The 27,303-nt window shown below is 41.4% G+C and overlaps 1 protein-coding gene across 12 annotated transcripts in view; it reads right to left on the bottom strand.

Moving 5' to 3' along the window:
* Nucleotides 1-27,303, bottom strand: part of LOC122551601 (formin-like protein 2) — a 263,974-nt gene that overhangs the window by 100,068 nt on the left and 136,603 nt on the right. For 10 of the 12 annotated variants that reach the window (XR_006312144.1, XR_006312146.1, XR_006312145.1 and 7 more), the window contains exon 2: nucleotides 10,063-10,146. Coding sequence is in view for 9 of the 12 variants with exons in the window: in XM_043693754.1 (XP_043549689.1) it covers nucleotides 10,063-10,146 (84 nt within the window). In the remaining 3 variants the exon portion in view is untranslated. Of the gene's footprint in view, nucleotides 1-10,062; nucleotides 10,147-20,566; nucleotides 20,572-24,830; nucleotides 24,922-27,303 lie in introns of those variants that run through there. The other 2 variants (XM_043693757.1, XM_043693758.1) reach the window with 2 other exon arrangements.

Raw genomic sequence — 27,303 nt, 5'->3', positions numbered from 1 at the left:
CAGTAATCTACCCCCAACTGACACTCAACTGACCCTACTGCTGTCAGGCAAGATTATTAGATGGTGGCATCAGAGGAGCCAGATCAACACTATATTCTCTAAGTTTCATCTAATTTTGCCTCCAAACCTATCCCCACTGTCTGGGAAAACAGTCCATAAACTGGACAAAACTATGGTTAGTGGAGCTGGATTTAGGGAACCATGAGATCATCTGAAGAACCCTCCTGAACAAATTCCCTGGATCAGGAAAGACATGTTTGCCCTGGAATGGATACAGTGCAGACCGATCAGAATAATGCCATGACTTAAATTATTACATAGTATCCATAAATAGGATTTGTATTCACTTAGATTTAGAAGGCTAGGTGGTTACCTAATAAACAAATTTAAAATGCTAAATATGTTTGGTAGGGTTGAATTGAATTTATTGTCATGTGTACCTAGGCATAGTGAGAAGCTTTGTCTTGCGAGCAATACAGGCAGATCACAGAGTTAAGTAGCATAGATAAGTAAATAATAGGTAAACCGCAGCAAAAACAAAAACACAGGTACAGGCGAATATTAAGAGTTTGAGAGTCCATTCAGTTTCTAACAACAGTAGGGTAGAAACTGTTTCAAAACCGGCTGGTGCGTGTGTTCAGGCTTCTGTACCTTCAGCTCGATGGCAGAAGTTGTAAAACAACATTGCCGGGGTTGGGGGTGGCTGGAGGTGGAATGGAGCTTTGAGAATGCTGGCAGCCTTTCCTTGACAGCGGGCCTGGTAGATGGATTCTCTAGATGGGAGATTGGCCTTTGTGATTGTCCGGGATGAGTTCACCACTCTCTGTAACCGTCTCCGATCTTGAATGGTACAGTTGCCATACCAGGTAATGATACATCCAGATAGAATGCTCTTGATGGTGCACCTATAAAAATTGGCAAGGGTATTCGCCGTCATGCCAAATTTCCTTGGCTGCCTGAGGAAGAAGGGACGTTGGTGAGCCTTTGTAACCAGCACGTCCACATGAAGAATCCAAGAAAGCCTGTTGTGGATGATCACTCCCAGGAGCTTGACACTGTCCACTCATTCCACCTCTGTGCTGTTAATGTGTAGGGAGGCATGAGTAACATCCCGCCAAAAGTCAATAATGAGTTCCTTGATTTTGCCGGCAGTGAGAACTACGTTGTTCTCTGTAGTCTGTTTTGTCGCCATCTGAGATTCGACAGACTATGGTGGCGTCGTCAGCAAACTTGTAAATGGCATTAGTCTGGCATTTAGCAACACAGTCACGGGTATATAGTGAGTAAGTTAGGGGCTGAGTACGCACCCCTAGGGGGCTCCAGTGTTGAGTGTTAGTGAGGATGAAATATTGTCCCCAATCTTCACTAATTGAAGCCTGTGGGTCAGGAAACGAAGGATCCCCGCAGAGAGTGGGGCTTAGTCAGAGATCACTACGTCTAATAATCAATCAATCAATCAATCAGTCTCGAGGGGATAATAGTGTTGAGGGCTGAACTGTAGTCATTGAGTAGGATTCTTACGTAGCTGTTCTTGGTATCAAGATGCTCTAGGGAGGAGTGAAGGGCAAGTGATATGGCATCTGACGTGGAAATGTTGATCCGATATGAAAATTGGAGTGGATCAAGAGTAGTGGGGAGGCTGGAGTTGATTAATGCCATGACCAGCCTTTCAAAGCACTGCATTACCACCGAAGTTAGGGCCACTGGGTAGCAGTCATTGAGATATGCTGCATAAGCCTTCTTAGGCACAGGGATGCTGTTGTCCCTCTTGAAACAGGCAGGGACAGTGGCCTGCTGCAGGGAGAGGTTGAAGATGTCCAAGACGACTCTGCCAGTTGATCTGCGCATGCTCTGAGTGCACAGCCTGGTAACTCCATCTGGTCCCATCGCTTTCCTTGGATTCACATTAAGGATACCTGATCTGACCTCTGATGCAGTTACTGTTGGGATAGGTTGGTCAGGACTTGTTGGAATAGCTGTTACCTCTCCGCCGAAATTCTGTTCAAAGCGAGCATAAAAGGCATTGAGATGATCTAGGAGAGATGTTTCATCGTCTGCTATCTTGCACCCTCTCTTTTTAGAACCTGTGATGTCATTCAGTCCCTGCCATAGTAGCCGGGTGTCTGTCTGGGTCTCTAGTTTGGATTGGTATTGGTCCTTGGTTGTCTTAATGGTTATGCAAAGGTCATACTTGGATTCCTTATATTCCTGAGCCTCACACCTGGGTTTTTAGCAAGTTCAGTTTATCCCAATTCATCCAGGGTTTCCTGTTGGGGAACACCCAGATGGTCTTCCTCGGTATACAGTCCTCCACATACTTGCTGATAAAGTCTGTGATGGTGGTGGCGTACTCGTCCAAGATACCTGCGGACTGTTTGAACTTGGCCCGGATCAGCCGATTCCAGACAGCACCGGAGTTGATCCTCTGCCTCCTCCAACCAACACTGGACCTGTACCCGCGAGGGGGTCTCCTGTTTGAGCTTTAGCCTGTAAGCCTGAAGAAGAAACACGGCATTGTGGTTGGACCTCCCGAAGTGAAGGGGGGTGGGATGGAGTGGTAGGCATCTTTCACAGTGGTGTAGTAGTGGTCTAAAATGTTCGAGCCCCTGGTGGGGCAGGTAATGTTCTGGTGGTACTTGGGCAACACCTTCCTTAGACTGGCTTAATTGAAGTCGCCAGTTACAATAAACAGGGCCTCAGGGTGTTCGGTCTCCAGGGTGTTAGTGGTGGAGTACAGCACATCCAGAGCTTCCTCAACCTTTGCTTGTGGCTACAAGGGTAACTATGAAGATGTTATTTCTTCTCATGGGAAATGGAGAATAAAATAAGCAATGCTAAAATTAGAAACAAGAACAGAAAATGCCAGAGAAACTCAGCAGGTCTGGCAACAGCTGTGGACACAAAGTACAGTTCTCTCTGCAGATGCTACCAAACATACTAGGTTTTTCCAGCAATTTCTGTTTTAGTTTCAGATTTTCAGCATTCGCACTTCTCAGTTTTATGCTAAAGTTAGAGCTTGGCCTTTTTGGTGTTACATCATAACTTCTTTTCTGCACAAAAAGTGGTGGAAATATGGAACTGTGCTCCTTGTAATTCCACATTTGTTGGGTCAATTAAACTTTTTATTGTTGATATTAATAGGTTTTGTTGGATAGGGATAACAAAGGATATGGAGGAAGATAGGTAAATTAAGTAAAGGTACTATGCAGCCATGAAAGAAATGTCAGACAGGCTTGAGGTACTGAAGGCCCTATGCCAGGTTCAATGCAATCAAGACTGTGATTCTCATATATTGACTCTTGAGGTAGTCCAGAGAAAGTTCACGAGGCTGACAAGAACATGGGGGGGAGGGATCTTCCTGAGGACAGGTCAAGTCGGTTGGTTTGTACTCATTTGTAGTTTAATATAGGAAACCTTACTGAAATATATAAAATTCTTAAGTAAATGCAAAGAGGTGATTTCCCCTTGTGGGAGAGTCTCGGACCAGAGAGCAGAATCTCAAAATGAGGGGTCGCCCATTTAAGACAGAGATGAAGAGGAATTTCTTCTTATGCAATGAATCTGTAGAATCCTTTACTGCAGAGGGCTGTACAGGCTAGATCATTAAGTATATTTAAGGATGAGATAGATAAATTTTTAATCAGTAAGAAAATTGAAGGTGATGGGGTTAAGGTAGCAAAGTGGAGTTGGAGATTATCAGTTCAACTATAGTCTCATTGAATTGGTGGAGCACACCAGATGAGCTACTCCTATCTCTTACAGTTATAGCTTATTCTTCTTTACAGACAGACCCTGAGATTTGACAGCAACTTTCTTCCACTCCAGCATTGTGGGTCCTGAGTAGATTGAATAGTTCAATACTGGAGGATGAAAGGGTTAATGCAATGGGAAGCACACCATCAAAAAGCTTTTGTATTCAACAGCAACTAATATATCTGGAGATTCAGCCTTGAACTTCCTCTCCATGTAGAATAACTCATTGTGGAGGAAGAAGGAGGGCGACCTATCTCCAATCTCACTTTAAACTTTCCTACTGGCAGGGAAAATAAAACTGGAGGGTGTTCCTTTGAAGAAAAGGGGTGGGGCAACCTTGTCAACATTTTTCCTGACTGTTATGAAGGTCAGATTGTACCAAAGGGAAATAGCCTTTTAAACCAGGTAAAGACCTTCAGGTCATTTTTATAATGTCAGAAAAGACCACCAAAGATACTACCAACAAATGTATTTGTCATAACTCCTCTATCAAGAGGTACAAAATGAAATACCAAAGTTAGCCTTTAAATCTAGGCCCTCTGATCTCCAATCTAATAATTCAATGTTATGGCTGTTGCATTAAAGTCTGCAATTAAATAAGTTCCTGCCTACATTATCAGTTCATTTTATTTTGTAGAAGCATAATTTACTAAGCATTGAATATTAGGTCTACTATTAAGTTCCTGATGAAGGGCTTTTGCCCGAAACGTCGATTTTACTGCTCCTCGGATGCTGCCTGAACTGCTGTGTTCTTCCAGGACCACTAATCCAGAATCTGGTTTCCAGCATCCGCAGTCATTGTTTTTACCTACTATTAATTTGGTTAGCCATAAAAAATAGGAAGGTTCAAAGTTTAATTCTCAGTCTGTGCTGTCAACTGTCAACTCAGTTAAGGTATCAAAATGCATTCCACAATTAGCCTCAGTGAAATGACCACATCTTTTTATTTCCTATGTTTTATACAACAAACTAAAAAAAGACGAAAATATCTTTAAACCAAGGAGACAGAGCAAGGAGATAGCTGCAGTTTTACAGATCATGTTTACTGGACACATTGTGAACTATATACAGTGTTGTGTTTTCCTGGAAGAGTGAGAACAGAAGCAGACACCATGGAGCCGGTGAGTTCTGAACTGAAGGGAAACTGGCTAACAATAACATTCTGGTTGGCTGACCAGGTGACCGTGGCTTGCGTGGGGGCAGTGCAGCAAAGAATCCCCTCGCCTGCATCAAAAATAACTCTCACTCTGCTGAGCAGTGGTACCAGAAATCCTCCTGTCACAGCTAACTGCATTCTACTCATCTTCATCCAGAAATCTCCTGTTGCGGGAGGAATATAATGCCTCAAAGACAGTGAAAGGACAAATTCTCATAAAAGAGACGGTCGGTTGTGCAAATGACTGTGCCAATAGCAAAGATCTAAACTGGAACTGAAAGGAAGAAAAAGAAAGCAACTCATTGAATCCCGTGGCCCACAACAGTGCCATCCAATTGTTTCCCTGATTTCTTTTTTCACTCTTAATCTCCGTGTCTTGTCTCTGCCTATTTGTGAAGGTGGCACATTTAATGAAGAAGAGAGATTAATTTGTGGAGTTATTTTAGAAGTTCATATTTCGTACCTACCATTGATTAAACACTATTTGTATTAAACAGCTAGTTTTTTGTTAATTATACAACAAAGTCGCCTTCACAACTAGCAGCACTGTGGCTTGATGGTTCGCACTGCTGCCTTCACAGCACCAGGGCCACTGGTTCGATTCCAGCTTCGGGCAATTGTGTGTGTGGAGTTTGCACGTTCTCCTGTGTCTGCGTGGGTTTCTTCCAGGTGCGCCGGTTTCCTCCCACAATCCAAAGATGTGCAGGTTAGGTGAATTGGCCACGCTAAATTGCCCATAGTGTTCAGGGATGTGTAGGTTAGGTGCATTAGTCGGGGTAAACATAGAGCAACTAATGGGTTTGGGTGGGAGACTCTTTGGAGGGTCGGTGCAGACTTGTTGGGCCGAAGGGCTTTTTCCACACTATAGGGATTCGTAAAAAAAAAGGTTAATATTATGGAATCTAACCAGAGTTCATCAGTCAGGTTACTATGACTACCTTAGATAGTTTTGACAAAATCTGGGAATCATGGGGCTCGATTTCCAGTGCACAACACCAGGGATACATGACACCTGCCTACGTAGGGAAACAGAAATGGACTGGCTCCTAAATTTTATCTAACAGCCACTGCTGGAAGTATTTTTGTGTCAATATTTTGCAGGGACCGATTTGACTTTGGTTCTCTCATCATTAATTAATTAAAGTGAATCATCTTGATACATAAATAGCCACTAAGATACTGTATTAAAGGGCAAAAAAAAACTCTGGAACACCAGTTTTCAGGGAAGGAAGAAACAAAAGTAGGGAGTTAACAGAGAATGCCACAAAAAAGTGAGGACCGACTCCACTGTCGACAGATTTTGATACCAAAGTTGAAATGCAGTAACTGATCAAATGGTGCATCTGGTAGCAATGTTACAGATCATGCAACCAATCAGTCGTTGTGGCTCATAGTCGCTTGGGTCTGTAGTGCACTTGTGATAATTTGTTGCTGAGCCAGCTCAGCTCACCATTTCGAGAGACAGGCAAACCCAGCTAATTGTAGCTGTCTGCAACCACTGAAGTCAGATACTTCAGGCTCCAGGTCAACACCAAACTTTTTGTTTTCGTTTAGTACAACTAAGTGTGACATCCCGGCAATAATTTCCTACCACATTTGGGAAACTGACAATGGGATCATTTCCAGTTCCCAACTGCACTCTTGCCTGTGGGGTGGAGGGAGATGTTACAGCATATTGTTTTCTCAGGTTGTTAATTAGCTGGAGGCCGATTCACAACCACAAGGGTGGTAAAGGGGGTGGGACTGAGAGAGAATGCGCAGGCTGAACTTAGACTTAAGCTTGTTATTTAACTTCATGAATGCAAACACCAGGTTCCCCAAAGAGCAGCTGAGGGCTGGCAATCAGGGCTGCTCTGAGCTTTACACACACTGACCAATATGTGAGGAGGTAGATCCTCTTTACAGAGGAGAAGACCTTCCTGTAAACCAAACAGACAGATGGAGGTGGCTGAGACCGTAAGCAGATAGTGTCAGAATGAACGGAGTCTAGTCTGGGAAAAGATTCAATAATCTTTACTCAAGTTCAGTGGAACACTGGGCCCTCATGACAGGCTCTGAGTATTCAACTTCCAGCAGACACACTTGCTGAGTAGCCTAAGGGTGACTTTTATTTCTCTTGTAGGATATGTGTGTCACTGGCTGGGCAACATTAATTGCCCATACCTAGTTCCCTTGAGAAGGTGGCGGTGAACTGCCTTCTTGAACCACTGCAGTCCACCTACTGTGGGTTGACCCACAATACCCATAGAGAGGGAATTCCAGGATTTGACCCAGTGACAGTGAGGGAACAGTGATATATTTCCAAGTAAGGTTGGTGAGTGGCTTGGAGGGAAACTTGCAGGTGGTGAGCTTCCTATATATCCACTGCTCTTGTCCTTCTAGATGCAAGTGAATTGGTGAATTTCTATAGTATGTTGTGTAGATAATACAGACTGCTACTGATAGACAGAGTGGATCCTTGTTAATGTGGTGCCAATTAAGTGGGCTACTTTGCCCTAGATGGTGTCAAGCTTCTTGAGTGTTGTGGAGTTGTACCCATCCAGGCAAGTGGAGAGTATTCCATCAGAGTCCTGACTTCTGCCTTGTGGATGGTGGACAAGGTAGCCAAGTGGGGAGTTATTCTCTGCAATATTCCCAGTTGCTGACCCGCTCTTGTAGCTACTGTATTGACATGGCAAGTCCAGTTCAGTTTCTGGTTAATGGCAACCCCCAGGTTGTTGATAGTGTGAGATTCAGTGATGCTAACATGACTAAATGACAAGGACAGTGGCTAGATTGTGTCTTATTGGAGATGGTCATTGCCAGCCATTTATGTGGCACAAATGTTACTTACTACTTGTCAGCCCAAGCCTGGATTTTTTTTAGATCTTGTTGCATTTGGACGCAGACAGCTTCACTATCTGAGAAGTCGTAAATAGTGCTGAACATTGATGATTGCACAATGATCATCCCCACTACTGACCTGATGATGGAGGAAAGGTCATTAATGAAACAGCTGAAAATGGTTGGGCATAGGACACTACCCTGACGAACTCCTGCAGAGACGTCTTGGAGTTGAGATGATACGGTTGTTGGAGGTAGAGTAGATTTTGTCATTTCTATTGTATACAACCGGTACAGCCTTCCTATGGGACCAAGGTGCTACATGGCCAGCTCAAACTAGACAATCATACACAGGGTGGCATAAAAGTGCACAAGAAGTGCAAAACACTACAAATTACAGTGTAACAAAAGAATGATAATTAATAGACATTGTTCTAGCTGCAATTTGAAGTTGCGCAAAGAATTTCAGATGGTAAAGAGTCCGAACATACTGTGTTAAGGAGCCTGATGGCTTGGGGGAAGAAACTGTTGCACAGTCTGGCTATGAGAGACCAAATGCTCCCTTATCTTCTGCCAGATGGCAGGAGGGAGAAGAGTTTGAGTGAGGGGTGTGTGGGGTTCCACAATGTTCTTAGCCTTTCGGATACAGTGTGTGGTGTAAATGTATGTTATGGAGGGGAGAGAGATCCGATGATCTTCTCAGCTGTCCTCACTGTCTATGTAGTGTCTTACAATTCCAAATGGTGCAATTCCTGCACCAGGCAGTGATGCAGCACTTCAGGGTACTCTCAATGAACCCTCCATAGAATGCGGTGAGGATGGGGGATGGGGGATGGGCTTTCCTGAGTCTGGGCAGAAAGTAGAGACATTGCTGGGCTTTCCTATCTATGGAGTTGATGTTGAGGGTCCGGGTGAGATTCTCCGCCAGGTAGACGTCAAAAAATTTGGTGCTCTTCACAATCTCCATGGGGGGAGCCATTGATGTTCAGCGAAGTGTGGTCACTCCATGCCCTCCTGAAGTCAACAATTGTTTTGTCCGCACTCAGAGACAGGCTCTGCACCAGTCCCTTAGCCGCTGCATCTCCTCTCTGTATGCTAACCTGTCATTCCTGCTGATGAGACCCACTATGTTGTGTCATCTGCAAACTTGATGATGTGATTCGACCTGTGAATTGCTGCACAGTCGTGTCAGCAGGAAGAACAGTACAGGACTCCAACCAGCAGAGAGTTTGCCCCCAATTCTAATTAATTTAGGTTTTGCTCGAGCTCCTTGATGCCACACTCAGCTGAATACACCACTTTCCTTTCCATAAATGATATGATCAATTTTGCAGCAAATCCAATGGCAAAGACTGCTTCTGCATTAATGTTTGTACAGCAGGTTCTGCATTTCAGTCCGTTGGTACCTCCACACTCAGTGTGACTGCCATGTGCATCTTAGCCACGAGCCAAGACAAGTGAGCAAGCTGACTCCATCTCCACCATATCTTTGTCAGGTTCTTATGACACAGTTCCTGACTGGATTCTCATTCTCCACAAACCTCAGCAACTTATCAAACTGTGACTACCCCAGCTCTGCTGGGAAAACTGAAGACTCCCAAAACTATGTGGCTGCAATATTTTGAAGGATCTCCTGTTTTTCAACATCTCCCAAGTTGGATTGTTGTTCTCATGAGCAGACATATGACATGTAAACACTACGATCTGGCTGGGGTTTCTGTTAATGCTGCCAGGAACTCTTTGGAATTCTGCTCTCTTTCACTCAAACAAAATATTATCAAACCGAATGAAGACATTATTGTATGGAAAATTGTTTGGTGATCCCATTATCACTGACAATTAATCAGACATGTTTTTGGTTAATACAAAACATGTGTCAATGTGTTTTTCTATTGTTTGTTATCACGAGAAGGTACAGTTCCCATCCTTCCAGTGGCATGACTATTTGTTTTTACTTCGTAGCTTTGGCTTTGCAAAATGTGGAAGTTACATCAATAATCCTAACGTCTGTGACAGGAGCTTTACAGCGTGTGTACACTTTCGTTTTGTTTAAAACAGCCAACTGTCAACATTATTCCATTTATTAAACAAAAAACCATAATGGATTGCAAACAAATTATTTATCCCATGTGAGGTATTTAAATCCATGGCAGTCACAATAAACAAACAGAACAAACCCAGATGCTTGACACGGAACTGAGAACCACTCAGACATCAGCAATGAAACAGGCCAATCAGTTCACTCCATATATTCAATGCTAAAGCTACCCATATCCCCGCCCTTTCACTGTACCCTTTATTCTATGAAGCGTGTTTTAAATTGGTTTTACCTGATCACAAATGAGCTCCCACTTCTTCTCATTATCGTACTGCCTCAGCAATCTCGCTTTATCAGGAGGAAGATTCATAGAGTTCTGCAAAAAATAAAGGGACAAAAGGCTTACTACAATAATTTAGCAAAAACAATTAAAATTTTACATGAGAGTGTTTAATAGCTCAATTCATGTTGTAGTGATTAATAGTGCTATTAATGATAATGTAGCAATTATGGGATCAGCTGAAAATCTACAGTTAATTCTGTTGCATTGTCTATCCAGGGCATTGTCAGTTTTAAAGAATTAATGATACAACAAATTTTACTATAATATCAGATGACCAGCATTCATATACATGCCAACCATCAACATTTCACCCTGACACTAAGCATGGCTGCTCAAGATCAGAAAGGCAATGTAGAATTAGCCTACTGAAAAACAGAAACTAGGATATTCAGTTTCAGTGACTCAGAGTTTACGTCAGGAAAACATACAGTATTCTGCCTCATTCTTTCATCCACTGAAGTTATCAACTTGAAAATCAAAATGTGGAAGGTTCACAATTTCCCACTGTGTGCGTGGCATGTGCCGGGAACATTAAGAACAAAACCCAGATTTCTGTTACACAGTTTTGAGATTAGATTAAATTCCCTCCAGTGTGGAAACAGGCCCTTCGGCCCAATAAGTCCACACTGACCCTCTGAAGAGTAACCCACCCAGTCCTACTTCCCTCTGACTATTGCACCTAACACATGGCCAATTCACCTGACCTGCACATCTTTTGGACTGTGGAAGGAAACCGGAGCGCCTGGAGGAAGCCCATGCAGACACAGGGAGAATGTGCAAACTCCACACAGACAGTCGCTCAAGGCTGGAATTGAACCTGGGACCTTGGTGCTGTGAGGCAGCAGTGCTAAACACTGAGCCACCGTGCCGGTTTAATTTTACTGGAGGGTGAAAACTTGCCAGGGAAAATTTTGGTCAACACCACAACTCAAGCTTGACTACACAAAGAGAATGAGGCAACATTAACTGGCACTTTACTAATGAGCTCATAGCCAAATAAATGACAGTAGTATATCATGGTAACAAATTCTAAGCCACAGAAAATGAACCCAGATACATTCACATCAGGCCTGTGCGACATAGCCAATCCACTGTTAAAAATGAGAAAATTTTAATATCGAACATTAATGAACTTGGACTACGTATGTAAAATTCTGAATCGTAAAACCCATCTGTCTCCAAATGTCTATTTTCAAATCAAAATGAGAGCAGGCGATCACCCACTTTCAGAATGAGGGTTTGCAATTCAATTAAAATAAAGTTGGTGCCTGATATTTAATCCCATTTTAATTTTAACCTTGGCTAGCTAGGTTTTCAGAACTTGAATTGGGAAATGTGTCCGCTGAAAAATAACCTGCTTCATTAACACTACACCTGCAAACCAACAACAATCCGCATTGCTAGACCATTTCAATTTCCTGCCTTCCCAATCCCACTCTGCAAACTCAACATTTCTAATCTCCATCACGTGGCTACCAGACTGCTCTTAGTCTATAATCTCCATCATCTCAGCCTCTGATTTGCCTCCACTAAGCATCACCTCCCTGTTTTAGCTTGGCTTTGTAGTTTGATCACCCTATGCTCCAGACTCTGATATTCCCCCTTCTCCCCCCCCGATCTCCCAACTTTGTATGCTGATCTTCTTCCAAACCAAACCCCTGACTTTCCCAAGCTCTTAGACTGGGAGCGATCACCAAAGTCTATATTGACAACCAGAGTCTAAATAAATCTGGACTTTTGTTCTTTTGGCTTTGCTAACCTTAAAACATGTGTCGTCCTCAGCACTACTCCAGGTTCTGCCTCAGTTAATATCTCTGAGAAATCCTATCAAAGATCAGTGATTATCTCCACGATACAGATATGCCAACATTTTGAATTCTGCAGATTATCTGGTTGAAAATAATACCAGCTGGAACCATTTTCAAACATGGACTAGTAAAATTCCATAAAGCTTTCAACTGCAAGGTGAATGGCAAGACTCAAAAGTCAAATTTAAATGTATATCTTAAACTTCCTTCTAAGAATACGGTGATATTTTGTAATAGAATGAACATAAAAATGTGATTAAGATATTAAGGATAGGATTAAGAAACAGTAGATAAAGAGACTCGTAGTGACTATATGACTAAGGCATGTAATTCAGTACGACATGATCAACAGAGGCAATCATGCGTTTACATGTCACAAGCAGTGCTAATGAATGTCACTGCTACCCTCAGTCTTTATACGACAAGTGACTCAGGATATCCGGGCCATCCAGCATTTCTGTCTTTCTCCGATGATCCATCCATATATGTAACACTTGCTGTTTATATCAGCATATAATCATTTTTGATGGTACAAGAATCTAAACCAACAGTCACTTGTAACAAAAAGTACTATTATTAAAATATATGAAACCCATTCGCTATACATTACTTTTGGCACATTTACTGTAAATCCCAAATTCTTCCAAATGCATCAAATTATACTTAAAATGTTGCTTTATGAAGGAGGTGTGCTGCAAAAACTCTCATTGTTTAACACATCTAAATTCAATCACTTCTAAAACCTCGTGTAGTTTCCCTGCTAAGTATAACCAATGAGATATTGGGGCTTGTGTAAGATGCCCCAGAGGGAATCACACTCACGGAATAAGTCAGATGTGGTTAAAACACTAATCTGATTCTACGCATGAGCTATCAAACATAACATTAGCCCCAATACGGTCATCATAAAGTTTAAAATGAAGGCAAGCACATGTCTCACTACATTCTCCAGGTCACACATAACACAATTTGATTTTGGATTTAACTGAAAAAGTCAAATGTGAATTCAGTCCCAAGATACTGGCAATATACCTGCAATAGTTTGTAAATCTGCACAGAATGGAACATATTCAGTTACTGTAAAATGCAAGCCTGAACTTTGGGCCCATTTTCAGAGACATTCTTATCATCAGTTTTTATTTGAGTTACCAAGTGTTGTGGCAATATGAGAATGCAATTTAATGTCGTTTCTGAACAGCCCAAGTGCAAAACTACCCCCAAAATTAAATAAAACATCAAATTATTCTTGTTGCAGCTTGGTCTTGACTTTTTTTTTAAAAAAAAGGAGCTCACATAAACAATGTCACTATTATCCCAGCTACGGTTCAAAAATCAGTTTAATCAAAATTGTAGCTAATGTTCTGGAAACATTGCGTGACCAGCTGTAACAAAAATAATGCTTTGCAGTAGAGGTATTTCGGGAAAGCTTCTCATTTGCTGGCTGCACATGTAAAAGGTGCATTAATCAAATTTGTAAAGTAAATCTGAAATGCCTTTTAAGAATTCATACCACTTCACTTCAAAGTGAGAGTACAACCCAATGATTTGTTTTTTGTGTTTCACCTAACTTGCAGGCAAAGTTTGATTGTTAATGAGTAGAAGCACTTAAGTTAACTTCAAACAGGCATGAAGTTGGTGAACCCATCAAGTATGTTTAAAGAGTTACAGGGAACTGAATTCTTCCCCTCATCACCACTTTTTTCTGGATTTGGAAAATGGCTGCTGATTTCACTTGGGAAAGTTATTTAATGATCCAGAAAGTATGACTGCACAAATGCAACTAAAGAAGATGTCAACAACTATATTACAGTCATTCATTTCTAGAAGATTGGTTGAGCTCAGCACGCCTTCAATCCTGAGATTACATTTATTCTTTATTCAGTCATGGGCTGTGGGCTTCGAACAACCAGCATTTAATGTCTATCTCTAACTACCTTTGAGAGTTGCCTTCCTGAACCATTGCAGTCCATTTGCTGGAGGTAGACCCATAATGCATCAAGACTTTGTCACAGTAACACTGATGGAATGACAACATGTTTCCAAGTCAGAATGGTCTGGAGTTTGAAGGGGAACCGAGTGTCGTTCCCATTTATCTGCTGTCCTTGTTCTTCTTAGTGATAATTGCCAAGGGTTTGGTTTGGAGGATTGTGCCTAAGCAAGGTTGATGAATTTCTACAGTGCATCTTGGAGTTGACACATATTGCTGGTAATGTGTGTTGGTGTTAGAGGGAGTGAATGTTTTTGGAGCTGCATCTGGCAGGTGGGAAACATTCCATCGCACTCATAACTTGTGCCTTACAGACAGTGGACAGGCTCCCAGGAGTGAGGTAAAGATTAGTTGCTGCAGGATTCCTAGCCTCCGGACTGTTCTTGAAGCCACTGAATTTATATGGCTAATCCAGTTGTTTCTAGATCTGCTGCCCTTGACCTTCTCAAAAAAAGTGGTCATGGACTTGGAAGATACTATGAGGATCTTTAGTGAATTTCACCTCCAAATCATTAATATAGATATTGTAAACACCTGGCACCCAAGTGCTTATCTTACAGTACCTCATTAGTCACAGTCTGCTGACACAAAAATGACCATTAATTCCTGCCCTGTTTTATCTCTTAGCCAATGATTAATCCATGCCAGTACATTAAACGGTGCTATACGTTTGCTAACCAACCTCCTGGGGGTGTCCTTATCAAAATCTTCTGAAAATAATATACTATCAACAAGGTTACCTCAGATTACAATGGGATCTTGATCAGATGGGCCAATGGGCTGAGACATGGCAGATGAAGTTTAATTTAGATAAATGTCAGGAGCTGCATTTTGGGAAAGCAAATCTTAACAGGACTTATACACTTAATGGTAAGGTCCTAGGGAGTGTTGCTGAACAAACAGACCTTGGAGTGCAGGTTCATAGCTCCTTGAAAGTGGAGTCGCAGGTAGATAGGATAGTGGAGAAGGCATTTGATATGCTTTCTTTTATTGGTCAGAGTATCGAGTACAGGAGTTGGGAGGTCATGTTGCGGCTGTACAGGATATTGGTTAGACCACTGTTGGAATATTGCGTGCAATTCTGGTCTCCTTCCTATAGGAAAGATGTTGTGAAACTTGAAAGGGTTCAGAAAAGACTTTCTAGGATGTTGCCTGGGTTGGAGGATTTGAGCTATAAGGAGAGGTTGAATAGGCTAGGGCTGTTTTCCCTGGAGCGGAGGCTGAGGGGTCACCTAATAGAGGTTTACAAAATTAGGAGGGGCATGGATAGGATAAATAGACAGTCTTTTCCCTGGGGTGGGGAAGTCCAGAACTAGAGGGCATAGTTTAGCGTGAGAGGGGAAAGATATAAAAGAGACCTAAGGGGCAACGTTTTCACTCAGAGTAGTACATGTATGGAATGAGCTGCCAGAGGAAGTGGAGGAGGCTAGTACAATAGTTGAAAAATGTGGTGCTGGAAAAACACAGCAGGCCAGGCAGCATCCGAGGAGCAGGAGAATCGACGTTTCGGGCATAAGCCCTTCTTCACTAGTACAATTGCAACATTTAAAAGGCATCTGGATGGGTATATGAATAGGAAGGGTTTGGAGGGATATGGGCTAGATTGATTGGGATATCTGGTCGGCATGGACAAGTTGGACTGAAGGGACTGTTTCCATGCTGTACATCTCTATAACTCTATGAATTGTGTTTTATCAATTTTGGAATAATTTCCTCAAAAGGTTCTAATTTTGTCAAATAGGATTCCCTATTCAGGAATCATGCTGACTATGCCCAATCGGATCACTTTTATTGAAGTGACTATTCATCACATCCTTTATGATAGATCTTAGTATCTTTCCTGAAGTAAGGCTGACGGATCTGTAGTTCCTCGTTTTTACCCTTTCTCCTTTCTTAAATACGACTAATATTTGGAATCTGCAGGAACCATTTCACAATCTATGGAATTTTGGAAGAGGATTGCCATGTACAGCCATCTCCACAGACACCTCTTTCAACTCTCTGGGATGAAAACTGTAAGGAATCTTATTCTGGGATCTTATCGATCTTTAGCCCCATTAATTTCTCCAATACAACCTTCTGACCGATACAAATTTTCCTCAACTTCTCAGTCTCTCCTCATGTCATTTGAATATCAAATTCTGGGAGATCTCTAGAAACTTTCTCAGTGAAAATTGATACAAAGCAATCATTTAGTTTATCTGCCATTTCTCTGTGCCCCATTATAAATTCCTCTGGCTGTTTTTTAATGGACCCATTTGTTTTAGCCAAACCTTTCCTTTGTATGCACCTGTAAAGAAAATTTACAACTCAATGCTCAGATTTTACTATTTCAGACCACTTTGTAAGCCTCTTCGTTTAATCTTATACAACCCTTAATTTCCTTTGTCAGCCATGATTGACATTATTAATTAGCCCATTTTCGTGATATAATACCTCAACCAAAATGCTCTGCCCTCTAGTCAGCTCTTCAACCTGCTGCTCTAGAAAACCATCTCTAACACACTCCAGATACTGATCCTCCACAGCTTGTGCTCAAATTGATTTACCCAGTCTATATGCTGATCAATACTCTGGTTGATGATAGGGAATTCAGTGACAGGTACATTGTTGAATATTCAGGAGAGGTGGTTGGATCTTTTCATGAAGATGGTCATTACCTCGCATTTATACAGGACAAGCATTACATGCCACTATCAGCACAAATCTGAATGCTATCCAAATGTTACTGCAATCAGGCATAGATTGATAATCAGCCTGTTTCCTTCATTATTAAAAACAAACACCATCCTAGAACAGGCCATGCCTTGCTTCCTCATGGGGTGGGCTGCTGTAGCCCAGAGCAGGACTGTAGTGATGGAAAAGGAAAGGTTGGACTCTCTTAAGTTACTATTTTTAAGTTAATGGGGATGATGCTGATGCATGGCAACAGCAGAAACTTTTCACTGTATTTTCTATAGAACACACATGACAAAAAAGGATTCAATTCATCACTGACAGGTCCAGTTGTGAACAGGTGCCTATAATCAACCACAAACTGTATCGCTTTGAACATGGGACAATAGAATTAAGTTTCCTCTTTCAGCAGAGCGTACGTCAGCACAGGTTAAATCACAAAACTGCTGTATGCTGTTATGGTTTAACTTTGTTGTTATAAAGACCAAGTTGAGAAAGACAGATTTTCCATTTTGGTAAACAAAACCTTTCTTTGAGTCAATGGTTTCGAGTCTACATCAGCTTCAGAACCAGCTCAGTGTTTTCCCATTACGGATGAGCTCAGGGGCATGAAACAGTTTCAATTTCATTTAACACCCACAGGTCTTGCACCAAATTCCATTTGTAGTAAAAAAAGGCCTAGACTTTAGCAGTGTGCTAACAACGTTCTGTTTTTGTTAACCCCTCCCCCCCCCCCCCACCAACCTTAGGACACAAATTGTTCAGAGCCTGCTGAATTAAACATAATGTACTGGCTGTGCATTAAAGTGGACAATCCCTGCACAGTGAGATTTTCTCAACATTTTCTTCTAAACTAATATACAGAAAAGCATTTAAATATTTATATAATGCGAACTACCAAAACATATTCAATAACTTATTGTTTATACTGACTATGCATTTCAGGCAGCAAGTTCTGATGGGACCTGTGGGGGACTAGAAGCTGCACAGTTTAGCGGTCAAAGGCTATACGTTATGGGTGCAGGAGTGAAAATGTAGGCCAGGATCTGATTTTCACTACTGTCTCCATTCCCAAACTGGTTTGCTCCCTTGTGCAAATAGGAACAGCCTATTTTTCTGCAATTGTTATGGAGGCAGACCAGCTTTTAAAAGGATTCATGGTTCACAACACCAACAGAGGTGTTGTTGTAAACCCTAGTCTGAATGAAAGAACCATTTCATTCAGAACTTGAACATGCACACATATGGCCCTTCATCCTCTCTGAGCCAAGCTCTACCTATCCTATAACCCCTTAAAACCTTCACTGATAAGGCTATGGCACTTCCACGCCTATTGCCCACTGTACAGAACCAACAAACACGAAAGTGACAACAGCAAGTGTTAAAAAGTGTCTTTAAAAAGACATTGATTTGTAACTTTCCTACTTCTTAAAAAGAAAACTCCTTACAGGCCAATAAAGAGGTCAGTTTATGGCTCCCACACTGTGGGTCAGGGCTTTTAGACCAGCAGAGTTTTAATGGTCTGGCTGAGCTACGGCTTCCTGCCTGTAAGAATCATACAGTTACCACCTCCCCATGCTTAACAAGCAAGGGACTTAGTCATCTAGAACCCACTACCATTGAGAGGTTCACAGAGTCTTCCCAACTCTGCGAAAATTCATGGTCGGGCATTTCACCTGAAAGAGTGGGCTCTCAGGCAATTAAATTCTTGGCACACGAAGGAAATAAAAATCACTTTTTACAACTTCATTCGACAGTGCCTTTGCACAGCACCAAGATGTGGCACCATTCAGGGAGGTCACCTTTCAGCAATTCAAGGCAGGGCTTATGCAAACAGAAATGAAAAAAAGCTATTGATTTGTTTCAATACATCATGCTCAAGTAGTTAAACAGTAAAAGCTGTTGTAAGCTTTTTGTTTCATGGTCAGTTATTGTTCATACTTTCCCAGACAGATATCTAACAGTGCTCTGGGAAAATAAAAGCAAGTGATTTTGTAACAACATTGATTACAATGTTATCATTCAATTTGGTGAATTTATTCAGTTAAGCAAGACTTGTGCACTGGCTAATGGTCAAAAGCAAATAAAACACACAACACAATCACAAACCAGCTCTTCAAATTTATTTTCCACCAAGCCAATCCTTTGTCTAGCTTCACGGGTCAAACTGAAATAAAATGGCACTTTTCCACAGCTTTAAAAGGGACTCAAAAAGAAAGGAAAGAAAAACTTTGCGCTGGTTTTGTGATCACTGGTCGTCTCAAAAACACTTTGCACACAATGAAGTTCTTTTGAAGTGTTGTCAAACGTTTTAAGAAAATGACAACCAACTTGCACATAGAAAGCTCCCACAAATAGCAATTTGATAACCATAGAATAGTGCAGAAAGAGACCATTCAGCTCATCTTGCCTGCACCGACCTGCCAAAGAGCATCCCGCCCAGTCCCCATCCCTATCCCTATAACCCATACACACCTTGGCTATAGGAAATTTAGCATGATCAATCCACCTAACTTGTACACCTTCGGTTGCGGGAAGAAACTGGAGAACCCAGCAAAAAACCCATACAGACACAGGGATAACATCTAAAGTCCACAAAGATAGTCACCTGGAATCGAACCCAGGTTCCTGGTGCTGTGAAGTAGCAGTGCTAACCACTGAGCCACCATGCCACCCTAAGATGAACAGAGTTGGCTTTTGTCATGTTGACTGAGGAGCAAATATTTACCAAGGCACCCTGCTCATCTCTGAAACAACATAATGGGATCTTTCCATTCACCTGACACGGCAGACTAAACTAAAACAAAAATAAAGAGCTAGAAAAATCCAGGTCTGTCAGTTTGTGGACAGAGAAATCAAGTTAACGTCATGATTCCTATGAGTCTTCTGCAGTTTTGCAGATGAATCATGGGACTTAAAACTTTAACCCTTCTTTCTCTCTCCATAGATGCTGCCAGACTTGCTGAGTTTCTGCAACACTTTTTGTTTTTGTTTCAGATCTCCAGCATCTACAGTTCTTTGCCTTCGAGGGCAGACAAGGACTCTAATTAACTTGTCAACCGATGACTGCACATCAAACAATGTAATACTCCCTCAGTGCTGCACTGGAGTGTAAATGTTGGTTTTGTGCTTATGTCTCGAGTGGTCCTTGAATCAAAACCATCTGACACAGAAGCAGAGTTCTATCAACTGAGTCACAGCTGACACATTCAGGAAAGTTAGGAACACTAGAGAGTCAGTCTACACTGCTTGAAATTATGTATTTCCCAATGTTTTTCCCATCCACAAAATGAAATTCCTCACACAATCAGACTACTCTGGTTCATTCCTAAGAGGAAGACCCTTGTAAGAACCAGAATGTGACCTTTTTTATGACTATTTATTAATTTATTGGATATGGGCATCATTGCATAGTCCAGAATTTATCATTTTAAAATGTCATGGGGCATGAATCGTAAGTTTTTTTTGGCTAAGTGTCAATTTTGTCAGGTTTTGTAGAGTTTCTCACTTTGTGAGGCCTAGCATGTTTTCCCAACACAGTTTATTTAACTTGCTTCATTAAGTAGCTACATAACCCCACAGCGCCCCTCCCATCGGATTCTTGCCCCAATCTACCAGGACTCCTGAAGAAGAGCTCATGTTCGAAACGTCGACTCTCCTGCTTCTCGAATGCCGCCTGACCAACAGTGCTTTTCCAGTGCCACACTTTTCAACTTTGATCTCAAGCATTTGCAGTCCTTACTCTCTCCCAATCTACTGTTCGCTGTGCACAGAATAGCTTGCCATTGCCAGGTTATCCTGGAGTGGACTGGAATTCCTGGCAAAATATTTAAAAGGCTGTTGTGCACTCAGGCAAACACACAGTCTGAAGTTGCTCTATGCAGTTCCTGATATTTGTCTAGATAAGGCAAACAAAGAGAAATTTTCAGGGATTTAGAGGTCCTAATGGATGAGGGGTTATAGAGGTGGGATGTCCTTTTACCAGGACCAGCAGAGGCAGCCACAGTACCTCAATATGCCAGTTTGGCATGCAGTTGCCACCCAGGTCTAAGCCATCTGGAAGAATGCAGAGCATTGTAGGAAGTAGACCTTTGCTATTCCACCAGGAATTAAGTGCTAATACCAATATCTCTCACTCACTCTACTTCTCAGACTGTACCCACCTCCCACCACATCTTATGCTCTAACACTTTCATGACTGCCGACAACTTCGCTCATTCGCTCTCACCCATGCCAAACTCAGAAGAATTAAACCTGCATATCCTCTGTGCTGCCTAATCACACTGTCTCATCCACACCAAAAGTAACAGCTATGCCACACACTTTCACCTCCCTTAATAACTGCCATTCTCAGAAAGCAGCCCATAATAGGGCAGGAAGAGTCAAGAGGAGTGGCCAGTTGCCCACCATTGGGCTCCTCAACTGGGTGGAGAGAGCCCAGACTCTAACTGCCCAAGTGAACATGTCCAGGCCTGCAGACTGATGGTATTAGAGACTGCTCTTGACTTACCATACCTTGACCAAAGGTTTGACTTAGGACTGTTGACAACCATGATCATTCCTTGCTGAGAGGCAAGGCAGGGATGATGTGAAAATCCATTAGGCTCAAAGTGAGTGAGCACTAAAAGAGCAAGTGAACAGCCTGGAGGTGCAGCCTGGTCCAGTCCATGAGCTGGGTATATGCCGCACCTAATCACAAAGTGCCCTTGCTGCATCATTACAATGATAGTTGCCATTGTACTTTGGAGGTGCAACATTGACTTGCAGAATCAACTAAGAATGCATCAGAGATGAGTCCCGCGGGTTCTAAGAGGTTGGCATATGTTGGATACCAACATCCTTCAACATGGGAGACAGGTGATGGGCACCTATGGAACACACCCCGAGATGCTGGTGCCCAATGTCCAACATGGAAATCTTTTGGAGCAAGATGTCAAGCTCAATTCACCAGGTATCTGCTTTGCCGCCAGCATTAAAAATTCTCAGCATCCAATTAGATTGCAGCAGGAGGTTATGATGGAAGCTTCATACTAATCAGGCAAGGTTTGCAGTTAATAAAGGTCCTTTACAAGCAATAATCCCCCTGAATATGCAACTCCCTGCTCCCTGGCGAAAATCTCGCCTCAACATCTAGAACTTAAAAGATGCGGCAAGTTGCTCCTGACATCAAGATAGGTCTTGTTGGACTCCTCACACAATTTTGCCAGGCTTTTTGCTATTGCTGATGTGGTTCAAGCCCCTATAAGATCCTGAGCATGTATTTTGTTTGGACACTGGTAAGCTGATCAAAAGGTACAAGCCTGCATGTTTACAAAAGGTAAAATTATATCTAGAAATTAAACTATTCAATGTTTATTTCTGACTTAATATACCAAGCTATTTAAGGTTACACAAACAGCAAGAACTCCATTCAAAAAAATGGAAGCTTGAATATAATTGAGAAGCTTTAGTGAAAGAATTCTATGTTCTCAAAAGCCTTGTTATAATCAGATCAACATCTATAAATCATTCCCAGCTGACTGGTGGAGAGTTGATAGGACTGCAGCAGACTGACATTAAAGCTCATTTCAAGGAAGCTAATCTGATTTTTTTCAAATCAGCTCAGTGAAGAAGCAACCTGCTGGGATTGACAAATAATTTTTCAAGAACAAATCATATTGAGAAATGAGCAGCTGAGAGAAACTTCACACAGCCCAAATCAAAGTATGACTTTTTAGAACGTTTTTATGCAAGTGGGTGGAGACAAGAATTTACTGCCAATGATGGGCAAATCTTCTGGGACTATATTCAACAGCACACATGTTTTATTTGCGAACTTTGTCGTAATTGGTTTATGATTTCAAATGTGAAAACAAATTTCTCTTCCAGCATTTTATCCTAAATTTTGCGCAGCTTGTAAGGTCAAGATATCCAGATTGAATCATTTCCCTACTTGAGTTTATCTATTCTAATATTTGCACAAGTTGCCTTGTAGAAGTGCCCTTAAACAAACACTAATGAACATAGTGTGACTCTATTCTATATATCCAGTTCCAACGAACAAAAATAAAATTCCTTCAAAACACCAGTTGTTTCAGGATTATATTTTTATCCTCTAGCATCTGATTCAATTCAGCTTGTTCTATATCATTATCACTTACTTGTGCAGCCTTCCTTCACTATTTTTCTGCAAATTAAGGCAAATGACCTTTGCATTTTTGTTTCAAAGAAACCTACTCCAGCACAATTTATTTTGCTGTCAACATTCAAAATGGTGTGCTGTATTCCAAACATCGCTAAAAATTAAAATGAGCAGTTCTTAAAGCATGTCCACAATAGCTCCAAACTGTATGAATTTTTAACAAATCAACACTAACCATATCCAAGATCCTTTACTTTTTCACACTTTCTGGCAGACAGGTATTCATTCTATAATGTAAAGTTTACTTATGTTGAAATCGATCTCCCATTCTTTAACTCCGTTGGAGTGCTACAGATTTCTCGGAATGTCATTGTTCACACTCAAAATAGGTCACAGAATACAGCTTGATGCTATTATACATCTCAGAAAAATCACTAGGATTTCTCTCATTCATTAATATTGATACTATGGAATTCCAAACATACTCCATCAATCCCTTCTACTCAGAATGAGTACTACTTTATAATATTCAGTTTTCACGACAATAATCGAGATTTTGCTGGCAATTTTTTATGTACAATTTCCATTCAGCAGCAATGAGGAGGTTGAACAAACTCACTCCACTACTTTTTTTTTATTACCGAATCAGCCTTTCCATCAAATGTCCCTTTCCATAACACGTTACACAACACCATTGGGTCTGGGTAGGTTGCTCTTCGGAGAGTCGGTGTGGACTTGTTGGGCTGAAGGGCCTGTTTTCCACACTAAATAATCTAAACAAAATCTGTCCAACATTTCCTGGGTATTCCACAGCTTTTGGTCCTGTGTACCTTCTTCTGGAGTTCCAGGAATGGTAATCTTATTTCGTTTTCATGTAACTTAACCAAACCGAAATAGTCATCTTTCTTGGATCTTCTGTATGATGTTTATTTCTTATGCAAGTTTCTAGTACAATACATAACATACATTTATGAACATAGTGTTTTTGTTCATTCTAGAATTTGCAGCAAGTAACCACAAGTGTTTTCTCTTGTATCCCAAAGGCACTGGCTCCTTTCTGGGCATAGCTCTAAGGTACAAAGCTTATTGTAGTAACTCATCTGAGTGCTCTTTGATAATCCATGAGCCGTAACAGAGGCAGTAAATATCCACAGTGGTATCACATCCAAGGAGAATTCTAGCCCAATCTGATGGTAACATACATTCACATGCAGTTTAATTATCTGGTTTGTAATTCAGATCCCCGATTGATTGGTTTTCCAAACCAAAAGAGCTGAAGGGTTCTGTGGCAATGCTGTCACCCTGAGCCAGAACAGCACAGAATAACAATCTAAACTACATTTGGAGGAGCTGGTGTTGGACTGGAGCGGACAAAGTTAAAAATCACACAACACCAGGTTATAGTCCAAAAGGTTTATTTGGAAGCACTCACTTTTGAAGCACTGCTTCTTCATTAGGTATTTGTGAAGCAGACCATAAGACACAGAATCTAACAAGATTGTCCTCCTGGCATGGGATTCAACTGGGTACTATTCAGCATATTATTGGGAAGGCTGTTATCAATTCATTGATAGGATTGTAGCAAATGAATCACCACACTGCAAGTTCCCAAACTATTATGCCTGAGGAACAATGCAACAAAAAGACATTGCACTTCCCTTTATTGGAATGAAGGGATAGAGATTTAAAAGAAACCAAGCTACTCAAAAATTTGTGAACATTAACACCCAGCAAACTATGTGAACAATATCCTTTAAAATGGGGTGGAAATAGTCTATGACACAAGGTCACAGGATGGGGTGGAAAGAAGAACTGTAAAGTTCCCTTATTTATATTTTCAAATTTCTTGCTCAATAGATTTAAACTGGGAAAGCAGCAACTCAAGGAGGAATCTGACTCGTGCACACAGTGCAAATTTGTAAATGATAAACACCATCCCGTAAAAAAATGCGAGCATCTGAGTGCATGCATATCTTGTTAGGAGTATGGTTGTTTTGACAGTTAACCATGCTCTTTACTATGAAAGTGCCAATCCCACCACAAATTTAAATGAAAAGCCTCAAGTCCTTACAAAATTCAGCAAGATAAACAAAAGCTATTTCTCATATATAAAGACTTTCCTTACTTTTGGTAGCAGGATTCATAGCAAACATTAAGGAAATCATTAGCTGCTGTTGCAGATCCACACCCAAAATCCACTGAAATGAACTGAAAACAGCTGCGCTTGGGGAATTGCAAATGCCATAAGCTGTGCCGAGAGCTATTAGTACAGCCTAACTAGAACATTATAACGACTCAATGTAGGATCATGAAACTTAATTGAACTGGTCACATGCTGAAATTACAGCAGCTAACATGACCCAACAAGTTAATAGATGAGGAGAAAGTGAGAACTGCAGATGCCGGAGATTAGCGTGGAAGAGTGTGGCGCTGGAAAAGCGCAGCCAGTCAGGCAGCATCCAAGGAGCAGGGGAATCGACGTTTCGAGCATAAGTGCTTCATCCTGAAGAAGATCTTATGCTCGAAATGTCGACTCACCTACTCAGATGTGGCGCGACTGGCTGCTAATTGATGATACAGGTAAACACAACGAGCTGAATAAAACATCATACTTCATTTTCAGAGGTAACTGATGCATGTGATCAGCTGGATCTGACTTTTTCATATGGCTGCCTCCTCAGTTTACTAACATGTGTTCATCTCTCAGCACATTTCAAATACAGTGCAATACCACATTTTAATCTGGTAGCAATTTTCTTTGCTGCTTTCCCAAAGAACAGGAGTTCACTAGTTGAATATAGTTTAAAAGGCATCAAGTCACAGAATCAGTGTTACAGTGTAGGAGAGGGCATTAGACCCATGTTGTACTGGCTCTTCCATAGAGAGTCATCCTTGACATAGTGCCATTTCACCCTTTCCATAAAAATGATGTGCAGGATTATACTTAAATTATTACCCATTACCCTCTGAATGCCGAGATTGTATCTGCTTGCACCACACTTGCAGACGATGTACACCAGATCTAAACCTCTCACTGCGTGAAGACCTTTCTTCCAACATACCGCTAGTCTTTTACATGTCACTAAGTCTGGGCCCTGCTCTTGAAAATTCTTTTTGAGTGATTTGGAGGAGAGACTTAACAAACAATCCAGGTCTGTTTCAATATATAATTTCATCATACTGTAAACTTTTGCGATAAATTCTGTGTCTTATGACCTTATACTCCACAACCACCTGAAGAAGCAGCGCTCCAAAAGCTAGTGCTTCCAAATAAACCTGTTGGACTATAACCTGGTGTTGTGTGATTTTTATCTTTTTGAGTGGGAACGGTTTTGCCCTACCTTTTTAGTCCAGACCCCTCAAATTCTGAAAATCTACTCCTAGCCTTTGCCTTTCCAAGGAAAACAGCCCCAATCCATCTTCATAACTGAAGTGCCTCATCCCTGAAACCTTTCTCAAACCTCTTCCTCACTCTCTCTAATGCATTCACATTCCTTCTGGCGTGACAGCCAGAAAAGTGCACAATACTCTGGCTGAGACCTAAACAGTGTCCTAAGTTCAGCATTACCTCCCTACTCTTACACTCTATGCTCCTATTAATAAAGCCTAGAATGCTGTAGCATTATTAACCACTCTCTCCTGCCATCTTTAACAGTCTATAAGGCAAATTTATAGCCAAATCTCTCTGCTCCCTCACAGCCTTTGGAATAGCAGGCTTTATTTTAAACTGTCACTGCATGGTACTTGAGTCAAACCTTACACTGTTTCACACTCAACTTAATATGGCATCTTTCTGTCCACTCTACCAACTTGCCGTCATCCCTTTGAAAGTCTACACTGACCTTCTCACAGTTTACAATGCTTCTAAATTTTGTATCATTTGCAAATGTTGGAAGTGACCTACTCCAAGTTCTAGATTATGAATCTAAATCAAGAAAAGTAAGCAATCCCTGGGGATCTCCACTTCAAGCCTTCCTACAGCCTGAAAAATATATTAACCATTATTCTCTGTTTCTTATCACTCATATACCTGCATCCATGTGGATAGTGTCTCTTTTATGTCACACCAAAAAGTTCTCTCATAAATCTGTTTGCTGGTGCTATATCAAACAAATTTAGGAAGTCCATGTACATTAAATCAACACAGTGTATGTCCTCATCAATTATCTCCACTATCTCTTGAATTAACTCCAGCAAGTTAGTTAAACAGGATTTTCCCTTTACAAATCTATACAGGATCTCCCTAATTAACTTGCATTTGTCCACTTGACCAATAATTCTATACGTAATGTTTGTTTCCAGAAGTTTCTTCATTAACAATGTTAAAACTGACTGCTTTGTAATTATTAGGCATAGCTGGAAATGTGTTGCTGGAAAAGCGCAGCAGGTCAGGCAGCATAATCGACGTTTCGGGCATAAGCCCTTCTTCAGGAATGAGGAAAGTTTGTCCAGCAAGCTAAGATACAAGGTAGGGAGGAGGGACTTGGGGGAGGGGCGTCGGAAATGTGATAGGTGGAAAGAGGTCAAGGTGAGGGTGATAGGTGAGACTGGGGTTGGGGCGGAGAGGTCGGGAAGAAGATCTCAGGTTAGGAAGGCGG

The sequence above is a fragment of the Chiloscyllium plagiosum genome, chromosome 7 (genome assembly GCF_004010195.1).
Source record: "Chiloscyllium plagiosum isolate BGI_BamShark_2017 chromosome 7, ASM401019v2, whole genome shotgun sequence".
Lineage (NCBI taxonomy): Eukaryota > Metazoa > Chordata > Chondrichthyes > Orectolobiformes > Hemiscylliidae > Chiloscyllium > Chiloscyllium plagiosum.
The sequence above is the reverse complement of the archived record's forward strand: the minus strand, read 5'-3'. Positions and strand labels throughout refer to the sequence as shown.